Source organism: Delphinus delphis, chromosome 9, assembly GCF_949987515.2.
Source record: "Delphinus delphis chromosome 9, mDelDel1.2, whole genome shotgun sequence".
Lineage (NCBI taxonomy): Eukaryota > Metazoa > Chordata > Mammalia > Artiodactyla > Delphinidae > Delphinus > Delphinus delphis.
The window spans coordinates 70,302,667-70,329,449 of NC_082691.1; the positions used below are offsets into that span (position 1 = coordinate 70,302,667).

At 38.4% G+C, this 26,783-nt stretch overlaps 1 protein-coding gene across 2 annotated transcripts in view; it reads right to left on the reverse strand.

Annotated features, from left to right (window-relative positions):
• DOCK4 (dedicator of cytokinesis 4) overlaps positions 1-26,783 on the reverse strand; it is a 482,641-nt gene that overhangs the window by 212,307 nt on the left and 243,551 nt on the right. For both annotated transcript variants that reach the window (XM_060020742.1, XM_060020741.1), the window contains exons 9-12: positions 11,770-11,851; positions 11,180-11,240; positions 7,039-7,171; positions 3,146-3,234 (exon numbers count right to left, since the gene is read on the reverse strand). In XM_060020742.1, coding sequence (XP_059876725.1) covers positions 3,146-3,234; positions 7,039-7,171; positions 11,180-11,240; positions 11,770-11,851 — 365 coding nt within the window. The remainder of the gene's footprint in view (positions 1-3,145; positions 3,235-7,038; positions 7,172-11,179; positions 11,241-11,769; positions 11,852-26,783) is intronic.

A 26,783-nucleotide genomic window follows, 5' to 3' on the forward strand; every position in this document is an offset into this window, starting at 1 on the left:
TAAAAGCCAAGGATAAAGAGTATACATTCGGCTGCCGAGAAATCTAAGCATCAAACGGTAGGCAGCAAAATGGAGGACTGATTCTGCCAAAAGGAGAGGAAACCTGGTAGACAGGGCTCTACAGTCTAACGGTTTCTTTTACGCTTTCCAAAGATGCACAAGTAGTTTTTCATTTCAGCACAATGGCTGCAAACACAACAGGTAACACCCAGGGAATAACATGGCTTGGATCTCACTTTATGGTAGCCTCACACAGGATTCCAGGAAGAATAAGTGGTCAGGTAGTTGGTCAATAAAAGTGACAAAGCACATGGAACACGTGGAGCATGTCTAAGCACTCGGAGGACTTTCCAAGGAAATAGAATGTGCTGCCCTTCCTTCCTGGAGTTAATCTATGTAATCAGAAGGAAGACCTGGGAAGAGATGTTAGCAGTCAACTGGGCACCGATGAGATGTTAGAAACACAGAGTAGAAAGGGTCAGTTCAATGGTTCAACCTGTCAATAATCCAGCTGCATTATTCTCAAAGTCTCCATTTAGAAGATCAAATCAGGATCCAATCTGAGAAAATGAAACAAGGAGACTTGACTAAAGAGGAAGGGGTAGAATATTCTAGATGATTACTCCAAAGTAAGTAAAAAATAATAATAGTTAACATTGAATAGACACTTATTATGTATCAAGTGCTGTGCTACATGCTTTGCATATGTTTTCTCTTTTAATCCTTCCAATAACCCTTAGAGGAAGACACTACTATTATCCCAGTAAAACTTGATTCAAACTTAGGATATCCCACTTCCAGAGGCAAAGCTCTTGGGGCTATACTCTCTGAGATGACTCCCATATGTAAGTAGAGAGAAATTTATGCTTTGGCTTGACTGGTATCCTGATCTCATGGGATACAGGGTCAGTTATGTTAAGGGAATCTATATGGACGTATAAGTCAAAGCCCGTCATTGAGTAATTCACCATGATTCAAGAGGCAACTGGGTATCACCTCGGTCTGGACAATGATATATGCAAATGACCCAATAACAGAAGGATTTTAAGGCATATCGGAAAGAGGAAAGGCTTGGGAGTTGACAAGGAGTTTGGAAAGAAGTATATTGGAGGAGGCCAACACACCCTGCTTAGTCAAGACTGAATCAATGATGGTAAGGAGGGAAGGGAATATATGGGAAAAGTCAGAAGGTCAGGGTTAGTTTTATATTTATTTATTCACATAGGAGGCAAATGCAAGCAAATTAAGAGTAATGGGACTCATGGGGAGAAAGAAAAAGATATACAATGGTTATAGACTTCTCCACCCAAAGTTAGTGGGCAGAGGAAAGGAGCAAGGCATAATGAATGTTTGTGAGGCATCAAAAGAACTCAAAAAGAAAACTCTTTAAATCAAGTCTAGAGCAGCACTGCATAACTGAACTATGATATGAGAGCAGCACTGCATAACTGAACTATGAGATGAGCCACCTATGAAATTAAACATTTTCTAGTAGCCATATTAAAAAGTAGAAACAAAATTAACTTCAGTAATATATTTTATTCAAACCAATATATCCACAATGTTATCTCTGAACATATAACGAACATAAAAATTATTAAAGGGATGTTTATGTTCATTTTATATGTATCAAGTCTTCAAAATCGAGTATGTAATTTACAATTACTGCACGCCTCAGTCCCAGTGCTGTAGTAGCCTGTCTCATGCTCAATGGCCACAGGTGGCTGGTGCCTATCAAAGTGGACAGCACAGGTACAGAATACAGTTCATGATATAGTTCACGGTATCAAGAAACACCAAAAGGTCTGAACAAAACTAATGGATTTGGCTAGAAGTTTGCCAATGAATTTGGCAAGGTAAGTTTTTAAAAAGCAGCAGCCCTACCATCTTATTGAAGGCACATTTAAGATAAATCATTTGGTCCCTACACAATAAGCACTATTTTAATTCTTTCACAGAAAAAGTGAAGACAAGTGTACATAGCAGTTTCTGAAGTATTCGTATTATTTCATGTTATAGTCACTACTAAAATCTCCTGGTCCTTCAGAGACTCCTCTGCCTTCAACAGTAAGTGCAAGTCTTCTGTTTATTTAGTGGTAGATGTAGGACTTCGTGTGAATCAAAGAAAAGCCAAGTTACCTCCCCAGCTCTTGGGAGAGGGAAGAAAAAACTGACCTCACCATTCACTGCGGCCTGAAGCGCTGCCACGTGTGAGCTGTGGATACTTATGGCTCTCATGGGACCGAACCACAAAGTTTCTGTCTGCAGTTACTTTTTCTTTGTGGGTTGTTTTGGCCTGGCAAGATGTGCACAGGTCTGAAAAAAAGGTGGTCTAAATTTAAACTCAGGTTCTTCTAATTGCCAGGCAAGTGGGACTATCACACAAATATCTGTATTCAGGGGACTTTAAAAATCAGCCACAAAAAGCAATGCATTCAGTTCAAATACCAGCTAATTTGATTTGAGGTTTCTTTATGTAATTAAAGCACACAACTGCATAGTTTATTTTGCTTCAACATGGGTTTGAAGGTGGGATAGGGAGCAAACAATAGTCACCAAGTTTTTGTCTACTGATCAAACTTTAAGACATCACTCTATATACTATATAATCTAGATATGCTATATAATATAATACAATCTATAGTATATTACTAGTATAAGACTATGTGACACATAATGTATTATATATAACTTATAATGCTATAGTACATTTCAGTTCCTGCTGGACAGGCATGCACACATTTTTCTATACATAAAACTGCAGCTATAGGCAGTGAAGCATGTTTGCCCTGGACCTTACTGACAAAAATTCCTGTTTATCAAACCCATTCCACACAGCAGTCATGAAATCAGGCATATTTGTCCTTTGGGTTTTAGCAATCAGTAACAACTTGGAGGTCCCAAGACATGGTACTATAGAGCAAATGCAGATACTCTACCTTGATTCAAACCACAACAGAATATATTTTTTAGAGTTACAGCTACAAGCCTATCGTAGAAAAAGGAGACATACCAGAATGCTGACTGAGCATTTTTAGGGAGTAGAGAAAAAAACAAAGCGCTGATCGTTTTCTTCTTCACAGACAAATAAAAGAAAGCACCTGAAATGAAAAGTGTAGGGACTCAGCCAGGTCTATTTACTCACCTGCGTTGGAGCCAGTCAAATTATAACGCGCATTCAACTTCTTGATGATGTTCTCGTGGATTTGGTACCACTCACTCTCTGTATTACACCTATGAAAACATGACCACTCTGTTAAGTTTTGATGATGCATGAGATGACCTTGCTAGCACACCTGCCCTTTTTGTGATAACCACTATAATGTACTTCCTGAAACCTCCTTGTAGACCTCAACAACCCACTGCAAGTGACTGTCAGTTTTGGCATAGTTGCCTCAAGATGAGCAGGAATGACCATTTCCGGTAATGCATGACCAACTACTTCATGCCAGAAGTGGCTGGGATGAACAATTCAGATTATGAGAGCTCCCCATTCCCCCAGTCTCAGGGAACAATGCATACACTGGAAGGAAGTACTGACTAAGAGTCTGACTCCCTGGATTCGAATCCTCACTATTAACTGAGTTATGTTCTTTGGGGAGTTATTTACTCTCTCTGTGCCTTGATTTGTTCATCTGTGAAATGGGGGTAAAATACTAGAACACTAAACAAGCTTGGGCTTAGGATAATGCCTGGCATATAGTAAATGCTCAAAAAATGTTAATTCTCATTAGCGAGTCTCCACCTATTATATCATGACCAAGTTGGCTAGCATCAAAATGCAACTAATCAAGCAAAATGCAATTGAGGTTAACACAACTGGCACTGGCAAAAGGCTGGCAGGATTTACCAAAGGGTAATTAAGGTAACCCTTCCAGATTTTCCACTTGTAGGCCAAAAGGCATCTCTCCATCTTCTCACTCTGACAACCATCTGTACCTTGGTCTTTCAGCTCTTGTCAGTCACTGACTCATGCTATCTTTGTATCCATGGTACATTCACCTAGGAGACACTAAAGGTTCTTGAGGATTGAATCTAGGACTGGTAGATATCTGTGTTCCCTTGAGTACTTTGAACATTGTGGGTGCTTAAAAAATACCAGCTGCATGAATGACTGGATGGATCTCCCTCTGACTGGTAACTCCTGATGGTTCGTAAATATCTGGGTCTGCTATCTCCTTACTGCTGGGCCTCCCCCAATTAGGCTAGGGAAAGCCTCTCTTATCTGGATGTGTTTGTGAATTCACTACTATCTTTCATTAGCCACAAAGGCTCCCTCCCAAGAGTCCTGAATACCAAAGGTTCTATACACTATCAATCAAAATGTCCCAGAGTATAGACTCCTTTTCCTCACAACCTTGTCTATAGCCAATAATTCACAATCTGTTTACATATTTATTTATTTCATCACTATCAGCTTTTCCAGGATGAACAGGATGGAGGCTGTTTTTGAACCAGTTAACAGTAGGATACCAAACAGACCACTGACTCTTAGAAGGCTGGAAAATTAAGATGAAATGAAACCATTCCACCTGCCCAGTTGTAAGATACAAAATTGCCATGTACTACATTCTGTCCCCAGTTTTCTTAGTTCAACTCAGTTGGGAAGGGAGAAAGATGGTTTGCTTCTTATTAGATAGATAAGTCATAACTTCAGAAGTCATGCTTTTAACCTACAAAACTCCTAATAAAATAAAAGCTCCTAAAGTATGTGACTGAAATATCTTCCGGGCTCCAATGAGGTATTTGTTATTGTTCTCTGTTTTGAGTCCTAGATGGGCTAGGGATTCGGTCACCTTAACAAATAGAAATTTCTTCCAATTTGTTTCTAACAGGCACTTCCCTAAAATGTTTCACTATATTCGTAGTTTCTTCTTAATCTACAATGACTGTTTTGACTGCCTAGCATCCTCCCTGGAACAGATTTGTAATTTGCTGAACTGGAATTTTTAAGGGATCTCTCTTGCAGCAAGAACAACCCCAAACCTTATTTGATATTTATGAAAAAACAGACAATAACAACCACAAAGAGCAGTACAATTTATTTTTATGGGCGTGTCTATCACAGAACTGGAATTTATGTGTCTTCCTTTGCTGGCTGCATAATCAAAGGGGATGCATGGAACTTCAGGTCCCTCAGTTTTCCCAGTAGCGAGATAAATCCAACACTTGCTACCCACACCTGGAAAGATCGCTCTAAGAAACACTGAGACTGTGCTTGTAAGGAATTTTAGTTTTCTTGAAAAGCAATGCCAGCTAACAGCATCACTGTCACATCACTAGACAGTGGTGTGAAATAACACCAGGAAACATACAACCTCATAACATGAGAGCTCAGGTTCTGAGTCAGACAGTCCTGACTTCACATCTGGTTCCTGTTCTGATTAGCCAGGTGACTTTGGGTGTTATTTAGCCTCTCTCTTCCCTTATGTGGAAACAGAGCCAACAGCAAATGCTTCATGGGTTTGTCATGAGGATAAAGTGACATGACACATGCAAAGTGCTTAACACGGTTCCTTGCATGTAGTTAGCACAAAGTAAATGGTGGCTATTATCATTAGTATTATTGCAATTAAATTATGTTTTATGAACATCCGTAGAGTTTAGAAAGGGGATTATCATGGATTTAAGCCCGACCATATGATAAAAAGAATAGCGTGCTTTACTACCCACTAGTTTCACTAGAAGTTTTCAAGTTTAAAATCAAGGTCACAGATTTTATTGCTCTTAAAAGAGATAAAGAGAGTTTCCAGTCCTAAACCACAGGCTGTAAGCAAATCTTTGTCAACTAATTAGCAAATGTGTGGCATGGGTCCCAGGGGCACTGGGTAGAGGATGGATAAATCCATGAAACCCTGCAGCTGTGGTCAAAAAGCAATTTGAAGTATATGTCCCACAGGCAGTGCGCCACGTGCGTTCCCTCCACATATGGAAAAACTATTGGCACACACTGGATACATCGACTCAACAGCCAGAACAGAAAGCTAAAGCAAGCTCGCTCAGAGGAGGTCAGCCGTGTGGTCCTCAAATCAGGAATGTGGAGAGCAGATCCCCCATCCTTCAGCCCCCCATGGGTCTGCTCTGAGGATGTCACTGTGTGTCACCTCTCAATTTTCAGTCCTATGGGGAGGTGCTCAGGGTGGGGTGATCCAAAACCATGTGCATTTTTAAAAACTTAGGATTTGGAATACATTAAGTGAGTGTTTGAGCTGAACTGTGTCTGTTCCCACTGACCCTCAAAAGACGATGTAAGTCCTAACCCACATTCTGAGGACCTTATTTGGAAATAGGGTCTTCACACAGTTAATAAAGTTAAAATTAGGTCGTTAGGGTGGGCCCTAACCCCATATAACTGTGTCCTTATAAAAAGGGGAAATTTGGACACCGAAACAGACGCACAAGCAGGGAGAGAGCCATGTGATGATGAAGCCAGAGATCAGGTGACGCATCTACAAGTCACCGGAAACTAGGAGAGAGAGGCAGGGGACAGATTCTCCCCTCACAGCCCTCAGAAGGAATCAATGTAGTCAACACCTTGATCCAGGATCTGTGGCCTCCATCACTGTGAGACAATGAATTCCTGTGGTTTAAGCCTCACTGTTTACGCTGCTTTGTTAGGACAGCCCTAGCAAACTAATAATACACGAAGTAAGAGGGAGATCACCTGACCTGAACTTCCTTTTCCTAATTCTAATTAATTTATATTAAAAACGATTTCCATTTTCCAAGGACAAATGAACTCTCTGAGGGTAAAGACATGTTAGGCTTTAAATTCACGGGAAGTACTCTATGCAGTAGATGGTCCACCCAACTGATAAACTGTCTGTATTTTCTGGTTCTTGATTTCATAATTCCTCTGACAGGCAAACGTTGATTTGTGGGCTCACTTGCAGGGAACCTACAGATTATTGAGTTTTTGAGGAATGAACGCAACCCATCCCTGGCTCTTCCATTACCCACGAAAAACAGGATTCGCCACGTAGGGTCCCCATGTACCTCTGCGCCCACCCCAGCCCCCAGCCCGTGCAAGCTTCTTACATGTACACTTTCAGGATGAGGTCATCTTTTGTCTCTCCTGTCAGCAGGTCAGCAATGCTAAGAACCGCACAGCCAAAGGGTCGCCGGTACTGAACACTACAGGCATTCTTTTTTTCTCCTGCCCCCATCCGACCTGTTCAATTAAAAAGCACATATGGCCCAAGGAGCTGTTTGATTAATCCACCTTAAATAGAGATACATATAGCTATAAAGTAGGCCATATAAAATGTAACTGGGTGATGGAAAAGACACAGCTTTGGGGCAACTGAAGATGTTGCTTCAGCTCTGGACTCTCCCCTCCAACCACCTAGCATGCCCAAGGTCACGCAGCGTAAACTCTGGCCATCAGCTGTTATCTATAAAACATGAAGATGGGAGCTGAGCCTATGTCTGGGTACCTTCCCCCAAGCATTCATGAAGGCATCCCAGGAGGCTCACATCAAAAAAGGCAGTAGTGGTGCCTATCTCATTTTCTACTTTTTAAAATTGCCATATTTAAAAACCTTTTCAAATATTTCACCTTTGAAAGGAAGCAGTTTGAGATTCCCTGAAGGTATAGCAAGTAAGCACAGGTGATCAAATGAGCACGCTCTTTCCTGACTCCGTACCCAGGCTGAAATCTCCAGGGATGTTTTTTACTCTGACACAGTTTCAACTTGTTTAACTTGTTAGACATTTTTAAATGTGTGGTTGAGATACTGTTTTAATTTATCATTGCATTTAATTACCAGTGGGTTATTTTGAAGACTGAAAGCAAAAAACACACTGGAGCTGTAATATAGCAAGTTAATGTGAGGAAAAATAATGAAAAAAGTCTGTAAGTCTGTTTCCAGATGCTTGGTAACGGATCCGTAAGTTGTTTCCATCTGAGTGAAATTCTCCAAGAGCACATCTGCATGACTCTAGCACTCCCCAAATCCAATGTTAAATAGAAAAAAAAAAAAAAAAGGAATGGCAACATCCAATTTAGCTTTCATTCTTCAGTGATAAAGGAGAATTGCCTCTGCAATATATCATCTTTAGAGAAATGCTTATAAATAAAAGCTGGAATACCACTTAAGGTGATAAAAAGCACAGAAGATACCAGTAAAAAGAGGACCTCTGAAATAATGGATTTTTCCCTATCGAAGTCCCTTTTGGATGATTGATGTGTGATAGCCTTGAAACATATTTTCTTGGATGATGTCTTGTCATCATTGATATATTATTAATATATTGGTTAACAGGCCTAAGGATAATACGAATGTTGAGCTAAAATGGATTCATATGCTAGATCGGATACTATAAGAGCCGAGAGGGCTCCTCTGGGGTCAGGAGCTGGCGTTTACTACGTGACATGCATGGTTTTGGTGGGTCATTAGGTATTACCATGTAGGTAAAGGCTTACTAATAGGGTTAATACGTAAACTTGACTACTGTGAATTCAAGAATAGTAAGCAAAATAAGAATAATAAATGTAATGAAGATTGTAGTAGAACTAACGATTATTAGGGCTAGCGTTGCTCCTCCGATTAAATGAGTTAGTAGGTGCCTGGCCGTAATATTAGCTGTTAGTCATACAGCTAGGGCTACTGGTTGGATGAATATGCTGACAGCTCCAATAATTACTAATATACTGATAAAGAGGGATGGGTGTTCCTGGCGGTAGAAAATAGGTTAGAGATGCTTTTTTTTTTTTTTTAATCGCAGTATGAGGGCCTCTCACTGTTGTGGCTCGTCCCGTTGTGGAGCACAGGCTTCGACGCACAGGCTCAGCGGCCATGGCTCACGGGCTCAGCCGCTCCGTGGCATGTGGGATCTTCCTGGACCGGGGCACGAACCCGTGTCCCCTGCATCGGCAGGCGGACTCTCAACCACTGCGCCACCAGGGAAGCCCCGAGATGCTTTTGTTTTACGGTGAAAGCCAGGAATGACTATTCGTGTTCAGACAGGGATAGCCATTCCTAAATTTATTGAAAGGCGTGGTGGGTACAAATGAATGGTGGTGAAAGACCTCCTACGTTTGTTGAGCCGATAAGTAAATGATGTAAATATTAATGTTCAAGTCTGTCCTTCAGAGTTATGAATGGCCATTGGTTTGATGTAAGTTGAACTAATCACTGCTGAATAGAAATCATACAGTTATTCACGAATCTGGCGTGGGGAAACTATTTATTTCTCTTTGTTTCCTCCCCTTCTTTCCAATCAAAGATCAGGGCTTAAATTCTGAGGCAGGTGCTATTACTTCCTGCTCTCTGCAGCCAGTGAGGGTCAGCATGCCCTTTTCCCATTAAACAGTACGAGGAATACTCTAGAAAAATTAAGAGGTATCTGTCCCTGATGGACAAGAATCTTCCACTCCTTAATTTCACTGCAGCAGACTAAGTCTTAGTCTTTCTTAGAGTTTCTTACCTTCAGTCTTATGGAGTAATCATCAGACAAGTCTTTGTAGTAATGTCAATAAAGAATTAATTTGACCAAAGCTCAGGGAAGGAGGGTAGATAATTTCTAATTCAACATTCATTCTGATGACTTAATGATCATAAAAATCTTAGTAAAAAATACAAAATCAAATGCCAGGTATTTGAAAGGCAGCCCTGTGATGGGTAATACTGTGAAGTGGTTTCCTCAGCTCTATCCTGGGAGTGAAGGACAGAGTTGCCCAGGCCATGGGCAAGCAGGGCATGTGGTCACTCTACCGTGTGTGTTTCTACCACCAAAAACCTATAGATACCTTTTTAAAAGTTCTGAAAGCTAAAGTGGTTTACTTTTTTTCTCAATGCTGTAGAAGATTATATTCAAATTTTAGCAATGTTTACATGAAGATATCCAGAACCACATTTTACATTAACAATTGCTATTATAAATTTGAATAAATTTTTAAAAAACACAAAGAATTACATAAACTGCACCCCTGCCATCCTGGGAACAGAGGCTTTATCTCATAAATACACAGCAACACGCATTACAACTTTTCCAACGTTTTGAAAGATTCTTTCCAATTTCCACCCCACCCCATAGTCATCTATAAAAAGGAAATTAAAACAAAACCAAAAACCATTTACTTTTTTATTTATTTCTATTGTCCCTCAAATATAAAAACAGGATAAAATGAAATGGGTTTTCAGAACAGATTTTTATGAGAAAAAATACTTAGAAAATCTATGTTGAAATGACATGTTTTATAGTCTCTCTCAATGCACAATGTGGTTATCATGTGCATAAAATAAAAAACTATAAAAATAAAGATCACTGTGCAGGACCGCATGGTGAGACATCACGATCCTGCAGAAGTATCCCCAGCAAGTCATGTAGCACAGTTAATGAGGAAGCGGGAACCAATTTCCAGTATCGGCTGGTTAGCTGTAATGGAAAAATGATGTAGGCTACACCATATAGTTCCTCTGCCATAAAATGCTTGCTTTTAGATGCCTTATATGTGTAAAAACTGGTGACCACATTTTGGCTCTGATGTGCAAGTTCACTGTAGAACACTCAAAGTGTGTTCTGCAAGATGTTAATAAATGTTACATCATATAAATGTTTCCACAGTCAAATCAAATTTGGAGAAAGCTAGGGTCAACAAAATTAGAGAAGCATTTTTATATTTCCCTGTAGGACTTCTCAGACCCTTTAATAAGCTGATGAAATTATACAAGTGAAAAATATATGCAAAGTTTTCAGTATTTCATAACTCTTTTCTTATAGCACTTTCTGTAATAATGCTCTGCAGCCTTCTGTACTTTGGAAAATGCCAATTGGTTTCAAAAACCTGTAGGAAATCCAGCTCCTAGAAGTTTAATTTATGCTGTTAACAGAAATTAGAATAAAAAAAAACAAATACCAAGTGCTTGAATCAAATATGTTTAGAGAGTCCAATAAAACAAAATGAAACACAACAAACTAACTAATGACTTATACGGAGAGAGAACAAAATCTATTTATGGTGATATGAAAGTCTGGGGAGACCAGACTTTCATATCCCAAATTCTGTAATTACTCGATTACAGAATTACAGAACAATTCCCAAATTCTGTAATTACTCGATTCAAATGTGGCCTTGACTTCTTTCTGACCTAGACATCACATAAATCACAACTACATAGAGACCTCTCAGCAATTCTCCCTGTCGTGCTCCTGTCACACCAAGTATCATACCTACCAATTCGGATGATGTGCACGGTGATGTAGATGTCCCTTCTTAGCTCACTGCTACCCAAATCCTAGCAAAAAACAAAGTCTGGTCATTTTAGAACTCATAATTTATGCAGAGGCATTTAAAAGGCATACGTAGCACATAATCTTCACAAATAACAGAAGAAAGACAAAGATAAACATAGACATTCTTAATGGAATTTCTGTAGCAGAAGCATAAAGTTCAAATCCTGTTCTAAAATATCACTACAATCAACTTTACTGTAAGTCTATGATGTCAAATAAGACTTAAAAGGAAAGCCCATGCTTATTTCAGTCTCTCACTTACTCATTCTTTAAACACTTATTAAGTACATACTAAATACCACCTGCCACACTGAGCCCTATCACCATTGGGCTTTGGCCATAGTGTGACAGGCTCTAATATACACTAAGGGACAAAGGTGTGACTGTGAATGCTGGTATTCAGATTTGGGGGAATCTATTTACAAAGTTTAAGCAAATCTACTCTGTTCTCTCACAATAACTTATTTCTCTTAAATAAGATAAAGTACTTAAGAAAGAATCTGCCTCCTGGATAAAACAAGATCCACTTACCACAAAGAGAGAGCACTGTCGTTCTGGTTTATCTGGGGCTTTGGGAAGCCCATTTCTATTCAGCCTCAAGAAAAATCTCTCACTACAAGAGAAAAGAAGTTTAATATTTTGAAAATTATTTCATATGTAAGGACTCATTACTTTTCTAGCTGCTCTTCATCCTAAGAGTTAAACTCAAAACTTATTAGGTCTTTCATTTGACATCAAAACTGCGGATATAATTTAGGAGAGAACCCAAGACAATAAACATTTGCTTCACTTCGGACAAAACTGGCAAAGAGGCAAGTGCAAAAGCAGAAAACATAAATATATATGCAAGCAAAAAATTAACTTTGAAAAGAATAAGCTTCTATATCAGTGATATCATTATTTTAAAAAGTAGAAAAAAGTACACTAAAAGAAAACATGTGACAATGTGTTTTGTGTATTTGTACCTAAGATTTTTTTTCATGTTTTGTGTCATAGTATTTAATAAACATTATACAAGGACACCATTCTGAGTGGTAACCATTCATTAGAAGGCTTAATATTTTATGCTCTTATAAACCTATAATCCAAAACACAAAAAGAGAGACCAAGAAATGAAACTTGAATTTTCTTTGGTCCACAAAGGAACAGAAGACCTCACACTGTCTATAGAACTTGCATTGAAAATACAGTGACACCTAGATTTAATGCAAACACAAATAATGCTGTTGATCAGCCACTAATTCAAGTCAATAAATACTTGTGGACACCATTTATACCCAAGATAATGTGTTACACTATTTATGTTCAAAAAACTAAAATGAATAGCACCCTCGCTCCCAAATTAATCTACCAGCTACCACAAGCTTCTGAATTTTAATACTCTGGTACCCACAATAGAATCAAATGGCTGGCTGCCTCAGGAAGAGAACACACAGCCAACATCCCCAAAATGTGAAATTAGCACAGGGTATAGACTTGGTCAGTGTAGCTTCAGCCTAGGCATCAAGCAGGGAAAGGGAAGGTAGGGCATTAGTAAGGTTCAGACCCTTCCAAGTCTCCAAGCTTATTTATCACTTGGTCCTTGCCGTAAATAATGGCTCTGTCATCCAAAATCAGCCTTCTCCCCTACAGGGGGAGAAATGAGGACCATAATCAGATCTCTAAGGAAGCATATGGATTTGAATTTATGGTTGTTTTGGAACATTTTTATTCTCTTTTGCCATCTAAATCTAGATAGATATATTTAACAGATTCAACTACCTGGCTCACCCTGTCCTTTTCTTATATTATGCCTATCCCTGATCTCTCACTTGAGAAAGGGCAACCAATACACATTTCTACGGGGTCATTTCCACACTTATTACCTATGTCTTGTTCCACAGAGCAGTGGCTGATGAGATGTGAATGAAGAGAATATAAATTGCTGCAAGGATTCTCAAATGAAGACTATAAAGTTCCCATAGGAAATAATTCTGAAGCGGAGGCTGGAAACGACAGATCCAACCTCGGATGCAGAGTTAAATCAATCTTATCCAATTGTCATTTACTATAATTCATGGCAAAGGACTGCAAACTCTCTTCAGAATGGAAGAATATTTACTATTATTTCAAATTTAATATGTACTAAAAGGAAATGTGCAAAAATTCACCTTGGGATAAATGAATTACACTTTAAAATAGTCATTATTAGGTAATACTATTTTTTTGAGAACACCGTATTTTTTTGGGAATGGGCACTCTGCTGAGGACTTTACATGGATTAATTCCTTTTATCCTCACTACGCCTTTAGGAAGTCAGTACTATTATTATGCCATTTTATAGTTGGGAAAACTGAGAAATAGTAAATAGTTTTGCCCAAGATTACAGAGCTGTTGGAGAAAAGACAGTCTCTTCAATAAGTGGTGTTGGGAAAACTGGACAGCTACATGTAAAAGAATGAAATTAGAACACTCCCTAACACCATATACAAAAATAAACTCAAAATGGATTAGAGACCTAAATGTAAGACCGGACACTATAAAACTCTTAGAGGAAAACATTAGGAAGAACACTCTTTGACATAAATCACAGCAAGATCTTTTTTTGATCCACCTCCTAGAGTTCTGGAAATAAAAACAAAAATAAACAAATGGGACCTAATGAAACTTCAAAGCTTTTGCACAGCAAAGGAAACCATACAGATGAAAAGACAACCCTCAGAATGGGAGAAAATATTTGCAAATGAAGCAACTGACAAAGGATTAATGTCCAAAATATATAAACAGCTCATGAAGCTCAATATTAAAAAAACAAACAACCCAATCCAAAAATGGGCAGAAGACCTAAATAGACATTTCTCAACATCACTAATTATTAAGAAATGCAAATCAAAACTACAATGGGGTATCACCTCACACCAGTCAGAATGGCCATCATCAGAAAATCTACAAACGACAAATGCTGGAGAGGGTGTGGAGAAAAGGGAACCCTCTTGCACTGTTGGTGGGAATGTAAATTGATACAGCCACTATGGAGAACAGTATGGAGGTTCCTTAAAAAACTAAAAATTGAATTACCATATGATCCAGCAATCCCACTACTGGGCATATACCCAGAGAAAACCATAATTCAAGAAGACACATGCACCCCAATGTTCACTGCAGCACTATTTACAACAGCCAGGTCATGGAAGCAACCTAAATGCCCATCGACAGACGAATGGATAAAGAAGATGTGGTACATGTATACAATGGAATATTACTCAGCCATAAAAAGAAATGAAATTGGGTCATTTGTTGAGACGTGGATGGATCTAGAGACTGTCATACAGAGTGAAGTAAGTCAGAAAGAGAAAAACAAATATTGTATATTAACGCACATATGTGGAACCTAGAAAAATGGTACAGATGAACCGGTTTGCAGGGCAGAAATTGAGACACAGATGTAGAGAACAAACATATGGACACCACGGGGGAGAAGTGGCGGGGTGTGTGTGTGTGTGGTGTGCTGAACTGAGTGATTGGGATTGACATGTATACACTGATATGTATGAAACTTATGACTAATAAGAACCTGCTGTATAAAAAAAATAAAAAATAATAATAAAAAAAAGATTGCAGAGCTGGTGTGTGGCTGAGTAGGAATTCTATGCCACATATAATTCAAAACGCTCGTCCTTCATTTGAATGCTATAGAATAAATTCTTTCTCTGCTTCATAGAATAATTGAGCAAATATTTACAGAATACTGAGATAAGGGAGAAGTCATTCATCCTCCGCGACTCCACTGACTCAGTCAAACTTGGTCCCAAGAGGGACCCCACGTCCTTCCTGGGGTAAGAGGAAAGGAAGAAGTAGAAACCCTGATTTAGCAGGTTTTCAAAGCCATCCCTGGTTTGAAATTGTTCCTTGGTAGTTTTTTCAATGAAACATACTTAGAAAAATGACTTGAGAAATAAATTATTTTACTAAACAAATGCAAACCTCCAGAAAGATTTAAGTATTTGGCTTTAGTTGGTCAAAACTCCGGAGGTTTAAGACCAGTGTTTGGTTTTCCTTCTTAGTCATCAGTCACCTACTAACATATAATGTTTATTGATTGTATTTTAGCCCCAAACGCAAGCAGTGTGACTATTTTCCCCCTCCTGATGATGGACCGTGTGCTCTTTTTTATATGTTTGAGGCTTTTCTTTATCCCTACTGAAACATTTAAAACAAATGTCACTTTACCTTCTGACAGGTCAGTCAAAAATGATAAATAACAATAATATTAATATATAAAAGTCAACATGGCATTCTACATATGGAGACCTTAACTTTAATACTGATATAAAATACCATTCCATATTCACAAATTTCATCAATCTTCTGGTAAAATAATGTTTCCTAAAGCATTCTATTTCAGACACTCCTTTTGCTCTGTCACTATTTTAATTTCACTAGTCTAGACAGAATCCTGATTATGCAAGAATTATTATCATATCCTATTACAGAAAGAATACCAATATGTACTAAGCCATATCCCTTAGCTTAAGCATGCCTTAAAGGGAAGATAAAAATAGACTGAATATGTACTATGGAGAAATAAGTCATGTGCAATTTTTTAAAAACCAGACTTCTTTTAAAAGGAAAAATAAAACCTTTTATGGCCAATCACATAAAACCTTTTTTATTCATTTGGTGAAAGTTGTTGGTATACAAACTCAATCAATTTCCCTTCAGCTTTGGTGATACAGCAACCACTAAATCAGCAAATGGTTTCAGAGAAAAAAAAAAGAACTACAGCAACACATTTCAGAATCTTCAGATTACAATAAATACCACCCACACGCTCACACACGTCTGGAAAATGCCAAACTGTTGCCTTCGAGGCGGGGGGACTAAACGAGTGTATGACATTTCACTCCGGCACATCTTCTAAAATTCTCTCACAGACTTTTGTGGCCACACACAAAGGTATTTTCAACTCTCTACTGTAAGTCAAAGAGTGGGACCTCATCAGAAAACAGAACTAGCTTTTGTGAATTTAAGAAGTGTCCTATTATAAGATGTGCATACCTACATTACATCATTTACACTTTTTTCCCCCTAATCATAAGAGGTATGTGTGTTTCTTTCCATTACACTGTGACTAACTAGAATACAGGCCCATGACAATTAACCTTTACACTCCCAGCTGCTAGCCAACGATTTGGTACCTCCTTAGTGTTTAAAGACTGAATAAATATAATCTTTTAGGAAAAAATACAGCAAAATATAAATTATTGGGAAGCAACTTTTGCTCTCTTCCCTATAATATCTTTTACTTCACAGTAGTGAAATGTATGAAATTCTCCAGAGACATTTCAATCAATGGCACCTTACCACCAGATGTGAGAGTCACAAAATTAACTTCACGGCCCCTCCAGATTCTAGATCATGCCATTTAACTCTGCCACGCATATCCTATGTCTTTATTACAGTAAACATATAGTAATGGAAATATCTATGGTGACATAATATGTTTTCAAATGAGAATACTGCCTTCTTCATCAGCAAAGAGTGAATAAGCACATAGAACACTTCTAGACACATTAAGAAATGAGAGTTGACATTATTACCAGCAGAGAAAAATCATCATTTGACTTCCTGTTATAGTGTCATGTCCTCCCAGAGGAAATATCACTGCCAGAGAAATTTAGTGTCCACCTGAATTCCTTGTGTGAGCCACTATAATTCACCATATTATAAATCAACAATCTCAAATTCTTTCTTTGGAAATAAAGAACAAAAAATCACAATTATTTATTATTTATAACCTGCCTTCTTCTACAAAGGATTTGAGAGAACCAAGATAATGAAATAAGAGTGTGCAAGAGTATCCCCAGATATCCCTGGGGAAAAATAGTGAAAGTCAAAATATACCCTGTCCTGGTGTATTTATATATGCTTTACATGGATTTTCTCATTTAATTCTCCCAACCACCCTATAAGGTAGGAGCCCCTCGCGTCCCCATTTTACAAATGAGAAAGGTGGAGCTTGGGGATATTGCGTAAGTTGGCCGAAGTTGCACGGTCAGTCAAGGTTGGAACGAGGAAATTAATTTCCAGGGTCTGATTCCAAAGTTTCAGCTCTTAACCACAATGTTATGCTGTTTTCAAAATAACAGAACACCTCAAAACAGACAAAAAGAACAAGCCTACCCATGTCACGTGAACCAAGGATTTTATTATGAATATTTTCAATAAAATACAAAAATAATAATTAAAAATGCATGAAGCCAGACAAAAAAAAAATAAAGCCACGAACATATCTGTGTTTAGGGAGTTTATGTCTGTGAACCTGCTCAGCTGCACTACTGACCTTCTGATGTACTCAAAACAACCTCTGATAATAAAGGGTGTACTTCAACAGCATAGCTTGGTAGAAAACTTTTTACCAGTGATGCAAATAATATGGGAGGCACAGTAGGGTTCTGAAGACCCTAATGGCTTCTCCTTCCCCTTCTCAGCAGGATAGGATGCTCCTATCTTCCCACCCCCTCCTCCTATCATCATAACACTCAGAAGCAGCTGTCCTGTAGGAAAGGCCCTACCTAGGGTCTTGGAGGCCTCCAGGCCAGATGTGGGAGGGTCCTCCCAGCCTTCTGACTAATCACATAAAGTGGCTCTCCCATATGGCACTCCTAGGACAACCATTTGCCTTCAAAGAGCAATGCACCTAAAGTTAGGAATGACCAACGCCAAGGAGATTTTTGTATTTCTCTATATGGATTCATGTTTATCACTCTACAGCTCCCCTCTCACAAGAAATAAAACTGCCTAGTGGTTTAATGTTTGTGGAAGTTACACACTGTACACTTTATCCAAAAATACGTGATTGGATAATATCTTGGGTTGAAGTCTGATTAATCTACAAAAACTTACAAAGAATATTTCCAAAATCATTTTGAACAGTTAAGTCACTGAAATAAATTTATGTTCTCCAAAACTGACAGAAACAGGGCTTCCCTGGTGGCACAGTGGTTGAGAGTCCGCCTGCCGATGCAGGGGACACGGGTTCGTGCCCCGGTCCGGGAAGATCCCACATGCCGCGAAGCGGCTAGGCCCGTGGGCCATGGCCACTGAGCCTGCGCGTCCGGAGCCTGTGCTCCGCAATGGGAGAGGTCACAACAGTGAGAAGCCCGCGTAACACATACACACACACACACACACACACAAAGTGACAGTAACAAAAGAGAGCAAACACTTCAGTGGTCGTATTCTGGTACACTAATTGGAAAAAGAACTGTCTGGTTCTTTTATGCTTACACTTTTTTATTTTTATTTTTTTAATTAATTAATTTATTTTTGGCTGCGCTGGGTCTTCGTTGCTGTGTGTGGGCTTTCTCTAGTTGCGGCAAGTGGGGCTACTCTTCGTTGCAGTGTGCGGGCTTCTCATTGTGGTGGCTTCTCTTGTTGCAGAGCACAGGCTCTAGGCACATGGGCCTCACGAGTTGCAGCACATGGGCTCAGTAGTTGCAGCACACAGCCTCAGTAGTTGTGGCTCACGGGCTCTAGAGCACAGGCTCAATAGTTGTGGCACATGGGCTTAGTTGCTCCACGGCATGTAGGATCTTCCCAGACCAGGGCTCGAACCCGTGTCCCCTGCATTGGCAGGAGGATTCTTAACCAACGTGCCACCAGGGAAGTCTTACGCTTACACTTTATAAAACAATTGTAAATACCAAAAAATAGTAGTGTCTTTGAAAAAGCCAAGTTCCTTGTCTTTAATTTAACTATGCTCTGTGTGAGGACAATTAATATCTACTCTACACTGAATAGTAGTGCAGGGAGATGCACCAGCAGTCAGGGAGGAAACAGTGGGAGCGAGAAGACGGAAGGAGAATGTTTCAGCTGCGCTGACTCTAGGCCGTCTACCCAAAAGGCAACAGTACACAAATAGAAGGTGATCTCAGTGCTTCTATTTCACTGCTCCTCCTGCATTTTCTCAGATGCTTTCTGATTGACTAACAGTGTAAGACACTTCCAACCATCTGTGCAGGGAACTGTTACTGTGTTCTTTCCTAGAACGAGTGGCAAAGGACAACTCAAGGAGCATTCTAAATTGTCATAGTAACGCCCCCAGGAGCCAGCTGCCCTGGGGTGGCCACTAGACCAAGAGTTTTGGTGCTCACCATGGCACAGAAAAAGGGGCTCTCATCCAGGCCATCTCCGAACATGGGTGTGTACAACATTCTCCTGGGAGCTGTATAAAGCCCAGGCCCTAGCCTGGGGATCCTGACTTACTATGGACCTAAAAGCTCCCTGTGTGTTTAAAGACACAGTCATATTTAACACCCACTGTTTTGACCCAAATGCCTAGGCACTAATGAGTCAGAATTGTTGACTGTCTTTTATAATTGTTATATACAACCAGAAAACAGGCAACAAATGCCTGATATCTTCAGGTCAACGATTTCTCGCCTTTCTTCTCCCAACCATATGACTGATACAAATGAAGTTTTTCCTTGGCAATAAAAGAAAGCAACTCCTCAAGCAAGTCTTCCTAGATAAAGTTATTAATGTGCTTTCTAATTTTAAAACAAAAGCAACACAAGGGTCATGAGCTCTTCTGATTAAAGGGAAATGAAACAAGAAGGATCCTTGATACCAGGGTTGCCACAGTAGTTTACCTAAAGAGCAGAAAGACTCTGAGTTTTCTTTTTTAATATTAATACCCAAGTCCAGATTCGCTTTACAAATATTTGAGGTTGAAGGACTAAGCAACCAACTAATGGGTTGGCTTTGTCAGGACAATAAAGGATTTTGCTTTAGTTGAATGATGAAAGGGGAGATAATTTTTAAACTACAGTCAACTCTATTGCTAATGTTGAACATCAAGCTGATTCTTTCTTACTACTTAGAATGACTTAAAACCACTTCATGTTACTTTTCTTTTCAGAGAATAAAGCTAACTGAATCAGAATTCCTTTTGGGAAGGTAAAGTTCAAAGAAAAAGGAGTGCAATGCTTTCTAAAGTTATAAATAAGTGATGTACAGATCACCTACTGATTGACGGATGAATTAAAGAAAAGATTTGGATCAACTGTTGATTTGAGAAAAACAATAATGACTCTAAGTTCTAAAGACTTGCGACCCTAAAAATCTCATTGTTGAATTCAAGTAAAATCCTTAGAAACAGCTAAACTGTTTAACTGAGCTACTCAGGAAAAAAACTTGCTTATGTCTACCTCTAGAGAACTCATTAAGAATTTCACTAGAAAACAAGTTTCTTAGAGAAGTAACTAAGAGTAGGTGATGATAGGATCTGGTCAACAGAAACAAGGACTGTGAAATAAGAAGACCTGTTTACAGGCAGGATGTCTTATGCTTATTGTTCTTGGAATTTACATAATTTGATTATGGTAAACACTATACCTTTGACATTTCATGAGGGAGGAATCGCTCTGATTTATATACAGTAATTGTTCTGACCTTTTTAACAATGCCTCTTTTGTTAGAAAGTATCTGTAGTAAGCAATCTTGAAAGTAAAGCAAACCTGAGCTCTTTATAACTACGCTGGGTTGAAGCATGCAGTTCTTTGCAAAGGCAAAGAAACCTTAACGAAAACAGACTAAATGAAAAAAATCTAAGTAATTCAAGCCTTGAAAAAACAGTAAGTATAATGTCTTTCATACATTTATTATCTCAAAAAAAGTTCTAATTTTTAAAATGAAAGAAGCCAAAATCAAATATCCCTTTCAACAGCTTACTGATAGATTCTTTATATTCATTATAACTTAAAAAAATGAAAACTTGTGATTACCAAAGGGGAAAGGAGTAGGGTAGGGATAAATTAGGAGTATGGGATTAACAGATACAAACCACTAGATATAAAAATAGATAAACAATAAGGATTTTCTGTATAGCACAGGGAACTATAATAACCTATAATGGAAAAGAATCTGAAAAAAAATATGTACATGTATAACTGAATCATTTTGCTGTATACCTGAAACTAACACATTATTATAAATCAACTATACTTCCATCTAAAAAAAAGAAAAGTATCTAAATCATCATTAAATACTATTTATTAACAAGATGACCCATGCAATTGGACTTTCTAAAGGTCAAATGCTTTTTCTTTTTAATCAGGGAGCTACAAAGCCTCTACACTGATATGCAAATGTTCATGTGTATGAGGATAAGTACATTAGTTTCTGTAGAGCTCCATAGTTTTTAAGTTTGAAAATGAACTTTAGGCACTGAAAAGTTTAGGAAGCATTGCTTTAGACACCACAAGTATTTTTGGTGAAACAAAAACAGCAATACTGGTTACCATACAAAGAGAAACTCTAGCCTTTAAAAATATTTCTTGACTTAAAGCTTAATAGTATTTTGAACATCAATAGAATGTAAGTTCTGGGAGGGCAAGAATTTTTTTTTTTTAATTCATTTATGTGTCCCCAATGCCCAGATCAGTGCCTTTCCCCGAGGACAGCAGTACTTGTTTGCTGAATAAATGAAGATCAGTAATTCAACAGCAATAGTGTGAAACCTCTGTTGCCCAATGGAAGTAAAAAGATGCAGTCTCTGTTTAACTTGTAGTCAAAGATCTCTAAATGGAAATACTTAGGAGAAGATGCTACACAGATACTCTTCAACTTACAGGGTTACGTCCTGATAAAATCATTCAGCTTTACAAGAGCATTGTACCGAATATGGCTAGCCCAGGGAAAGATCAAAATTCAAAGTACAGTTTCCAGCAAATGTGTATTGCTTTCACACCACTGTGAAGTCAAAAAATCCTAAGTCGAACCACTGTAAGTCGGGGACTGTCCATAAATTTATCTGCTAATTTTTATTTACTTTTTTTTTTTTTTTAGCAGGACAGATTTTTGCAAATGATGCTCCCATAGAGACATGTCTGACAGCAGAGTTCTGATTAACACAGAAGAACCTGAAACAAATCCATTACCATTGCTGATGCACTCAACCTTGAGTTCTCTCTTATTAATAAGCACATCCCCACTGGAGTGGAAGGAAGACAGAAAAAATTAAGACAATAATGACACAACCTTTTAATACTTTGCCTCAACAACAGTGAGAGACTTGTAAACTTCCTTTAACTGCATCGATGCCCAGTCTGTGTAGGGCATTCTGCAAGGTGCTGGGAACAGAAAGATAAGGAGAGGGTAAAGTCTTATCTTCAGAAAAGGAACTAAGGAGGACCGTATCATGAGTAATTCCTTTGTCAATGGTGAATCACCTTACAGCACAAATGGCAATGAAGAGCAAAGAAGTCCTTGTAAGGTGGGTTGCTATGTGTGAGCGTGATTTGATTGGTAGTGAATTTAGGAAAACTAAATTAATCTGAATTCTCTATAGGCAGAAGACACAGGGCAGAGGAGAATAGACAGAGACGACCAGAATCCTGGTGAAAAGAACACCCATCTGCTCATCTTTTAAAACACAGGAATAGGGGTGGAAAGCCCTTCTGATCAATTTCTAAAACTCTGCACTGTTTAAGTACAATGAGACAAATTGGCTGAGTAAGTGTTTAGAGCTAAAGGGGATGAGAAAGCCAGTTCTGAATACATTTACTCTATGAGTTTTTGGTTTTCTGCCACTTTAAAGTTCCAACCACTTATTCTTATAATAATGTAGTAATTTAAAATTTCAAAAGTAATTGGAATTGTGTGGCTCTTAAAATGCTACAGAGAAAAACTGTGGATCACTTCTACGCTGGGTGTTCTCAGCATGAATAAAGTTATTTGTTTGCTTGTTTTTGTTTTAATTTAGATCCTCCTCCTGGTCCATTTCTTAAAATCTCTCCTATTAACATCACTACATCTTAATTTTTTTTTTTGTATGCAACAGAAGTGTGACCAAAGGGGGAGCAAACCACAGAATCTGATTAACTTCGAAGTGACAACAATCCCAATTTTCATGCACCTGCTAGAAGAATCAAATGATGGCAAAGAAGGGGGAGAGTGGAAAGCACTCATGCCTTTAAAGAGGAAGCCTGAGGGAAGGTCACTGTGGGTCAGTGATGTACAGACACCCACAGGGAACTCTGTGCCAGCATGTCTACACACAGCAGGAAGCACTCTGGGCCACATGGAATTGTTGATATTGCCACAGTCCAAGGAGGACCTCTGAATGCCTTCTTCTATTTCTGTTCTCAAATAGAGTTGTGCTCCCTGCATGCATGGCCAGTCAGACATTTTCCCCTCCATTATTGCTGTACTTTGGAGAGGTTATAATTTTGAGTTAATTTTATAACATAAAACTGTAAAAAGAGATTTACGCCAACTATCTTTCTACGTTCAAAACAACAAATGCTCCTAATTTATGTAAAAATATAGAGACTGAATTTGTGTGATCACACTATAATAAGTTGTAAATGAGGTATGAAATGAGAAATTCTAGCACAGTGCTCAGAGGATTAAAGAATCATATGTGCTCCCTTAACTGTGTTATGTACTATAATATAGACACAAAAATATTAGCATTTTTTCCAAGAGTGGGCTAAATAACTACTCTCACCAACAGCTCCCTTCTGTAAGGTCTTTAAAAAGTTTCCCAGTAACTAAGTCTTTTCAAAAGAAGCCCTAATTCTTTAATTTCCTCTTAAAAATGAAAGGCAATTAGATCACATCAGCCTCTGAAGAGACCAAATGGAAGCTACCGTTGTAATGTCTTTAATTCTCCTCCTCCTGCTAGATTCCCAGTCTCAGTTTTTTCCAACTGTGATGTGTCAGACTCCAACTCTACCACCTGATACCTCTTTTCTGAGCACACCTGGCAAAAGCTGTCTAACTGGGGAGCCAGGATTCACCACCAATTTCAGATGTCTCTCTTTGGAGGTCCTGTCCTGCACTCAGCAGTTCCATTTTTCATCACTAACTCACTTCCTATCACATTTTTGCTCAAAGGCTGCTGACCTTGTTCCTGCAACTCACTTTCAGCCCTGAACTCCCTTTCATTTTCTCTTTTGCTCTCCAGCAGCAGCTCATCTTGTTTCCCCACTTTCCTTATAAAAGATCAAGGCCACAGACCCAGTCCCTGTTTTCCATTTCAATATCTTACACCCATTTCAGCGCCCTCCCTCCCTCCCTCCCACATTAGTAGAAGAAGGGACATTCCTCCTTCTCGAAATAGCTGCCTTCACATGTGTCCTGGATCCCTTCTGCCATCTGCTCCAGGAGTCACCTTTGGGTCTCCAGCAGGGCCTCACGCTGCTCGCACACAACTGTTACTCCTGTGCACTGTGTGATGTGTGAATGAATGAACAAGGGAGTGGTGAGTGGTTTCCTCACCTTTGGGAGAACAAATCTCTACGTTTTTTAAATTATTTTTTAAAAAATTTATTTAAGTATAGTTGAGTTGAGTTATAATGTTGTGTTAATTTCTGCTGTACATCAAAGTGACTCAGTTATACATATATACATTCTTTTTCATTATGGTTTATCACAGGATATTGAATACAGTTCCCTGTGTTATACAGTAGGATCTTGTTTTTTAGGACAAACCTTTATTAATTCAGAGTTTTGGGGAAGCTGGTCCTTATACAGACACAGGATTTTGCTTAAGCATATAAGGTATTCCCTCTCACAGAACATTAATCCTCTAAAAGTTGCCTATTTTGTTTTATATATGAGTCAAAGCTTATGGTTTAAAGATAATACTATTGTAATATATGTGTTATTATAATACTGAATGCCCTAGACCTTCAGAAAACATTCCTGTTAAGTTCTGCCAAAAACATTCCCAAAAATATCATTGTCAGTTCAAAGGAACCCAGGATTATTATTCAAGGCAGAATGGAATCCAAACCATGTATGGGGCTAGTGACTAGACCAGATTAATAAACCCGTCTTCTTTCGAAGAGATTGAAAAAAATGCCTGCCCTCATGGCTTTCCTGCCCACATGCATAAAACATTGATAATTTTAAGGAGGTAATTCATTAACCATACATACTATATGCTTGAAGGTAAAGCGAGCACCCACAGGCCTGTCACAAGGAATTCACAACCATTCAATTCTGTCACACCGCTCTGCCTATCCCTTTGCTCTTTCTTTGTTTTTCTCTCTTTTTTTTCCTGTTGCTAAAGTATTTTAAAGCAAATCATATCCCTGATGCCATTCGACCTGTTTACTAGTCTCTCTAAATCTTATATAACCATAATAACACATACCTTAAAAATTAATAATAATTCCTTAGACTGTATGATTTCTTTAAGAATTCAAGACCAAACAGCACATATCATTTCTGGTTATGTTAAAGTACAGTTCCCGTTTTTAATCATCATCATCATAGCTTATAATTACTGACCAATGACCCGGTGTCAAGCATTAGACTAAAAAGTATATGCATTATCTCATGTAATCCTCAAATAATCCCATGAGAGAAGTACTATTATTATCCTCTTTTAGCAGATAAATTACAGACGTAAGAGACATGAATTAATTTGCCCAGGCTGATGTAGCTACTGAACGGCAATGGCAGATCCTCTGACTCTAGAGCCTGGCCACTTACATACTATAGAGTGGTATCTGCACAAGATACAAGATCTGAGTCTTGAGGATGGAGAGAAATTCAGATATAGTCCAGAAAGAGTTCATATAAAAAAAAATATCTGTGCCTCACCAATAATATTCACTACTTTTTCGTAAATGACAGAACTGGAATATACTAAAAAAGAAGGTAATTTTAGGCAATATAAAATTTATATGGAAATGAAGCATTTAATGAAAATGGAGAGTTTAACTGTGTGATGATAGAAAAAGCACATAACTTCAGTCAAGTATGTGAATAAGGTACCAGCAAGAAAGTCAACTTTATCTGAACTTAATTACTATGAAAAGCCTTTTCGTATTTAATCATCAGGATAAGACTTTTTAGAGAAGTACTACTCTGTGCTATTTTCTCAAATAAAAGCCCATGCCAACAGCTTACACGTATATAAGCAGCCCTATACTAGGCTGAGGGCTCACTGGTGGAACTTAGGTCCTATTAAATATATCCTCTGATGAGAATGAAATACGATAACAGATCAGTCCTGAAACTTAGAATATAGCACTAACCAAAGTACTGAAAGTTGTAAGGGAAATAGTCAACAAGTGGACTATGTCATTTTCATTGGCCCATGTAACTTATACTCTATTGTAGATTAACTGACATATTAATATGTCAACACAGGAAAGATAAGAATACACACATCCACAGCTGCACAGACTATGAAAAACATAAACGCTACGACTATTTCTATCACCAAATAGTACAACATCCAATTTTAAATGCAAGCTGAAAGAAACATTTGTAGCATATGATGCTAAGTACAAGCAGACCTCATTTGATTGTGCTTCGCTTCATTGCACTTCACAGATATTGCATTTTTTACAAATTGAAGGTCTGTGACAAACCTGTGAAGAGCAAGTCTATCGGCGCCCGTTTTCCAACATTTGCTCATTTCAGGTCTCTGTGTCAGGTTTTCGTAATTCTAGCAATATTTCAGACCTTTTCATTATTATTATATTTGTCATAGTGACCCATGATCGGTGATATCTGATGTTACCACTGCAATTCTTTTGGGG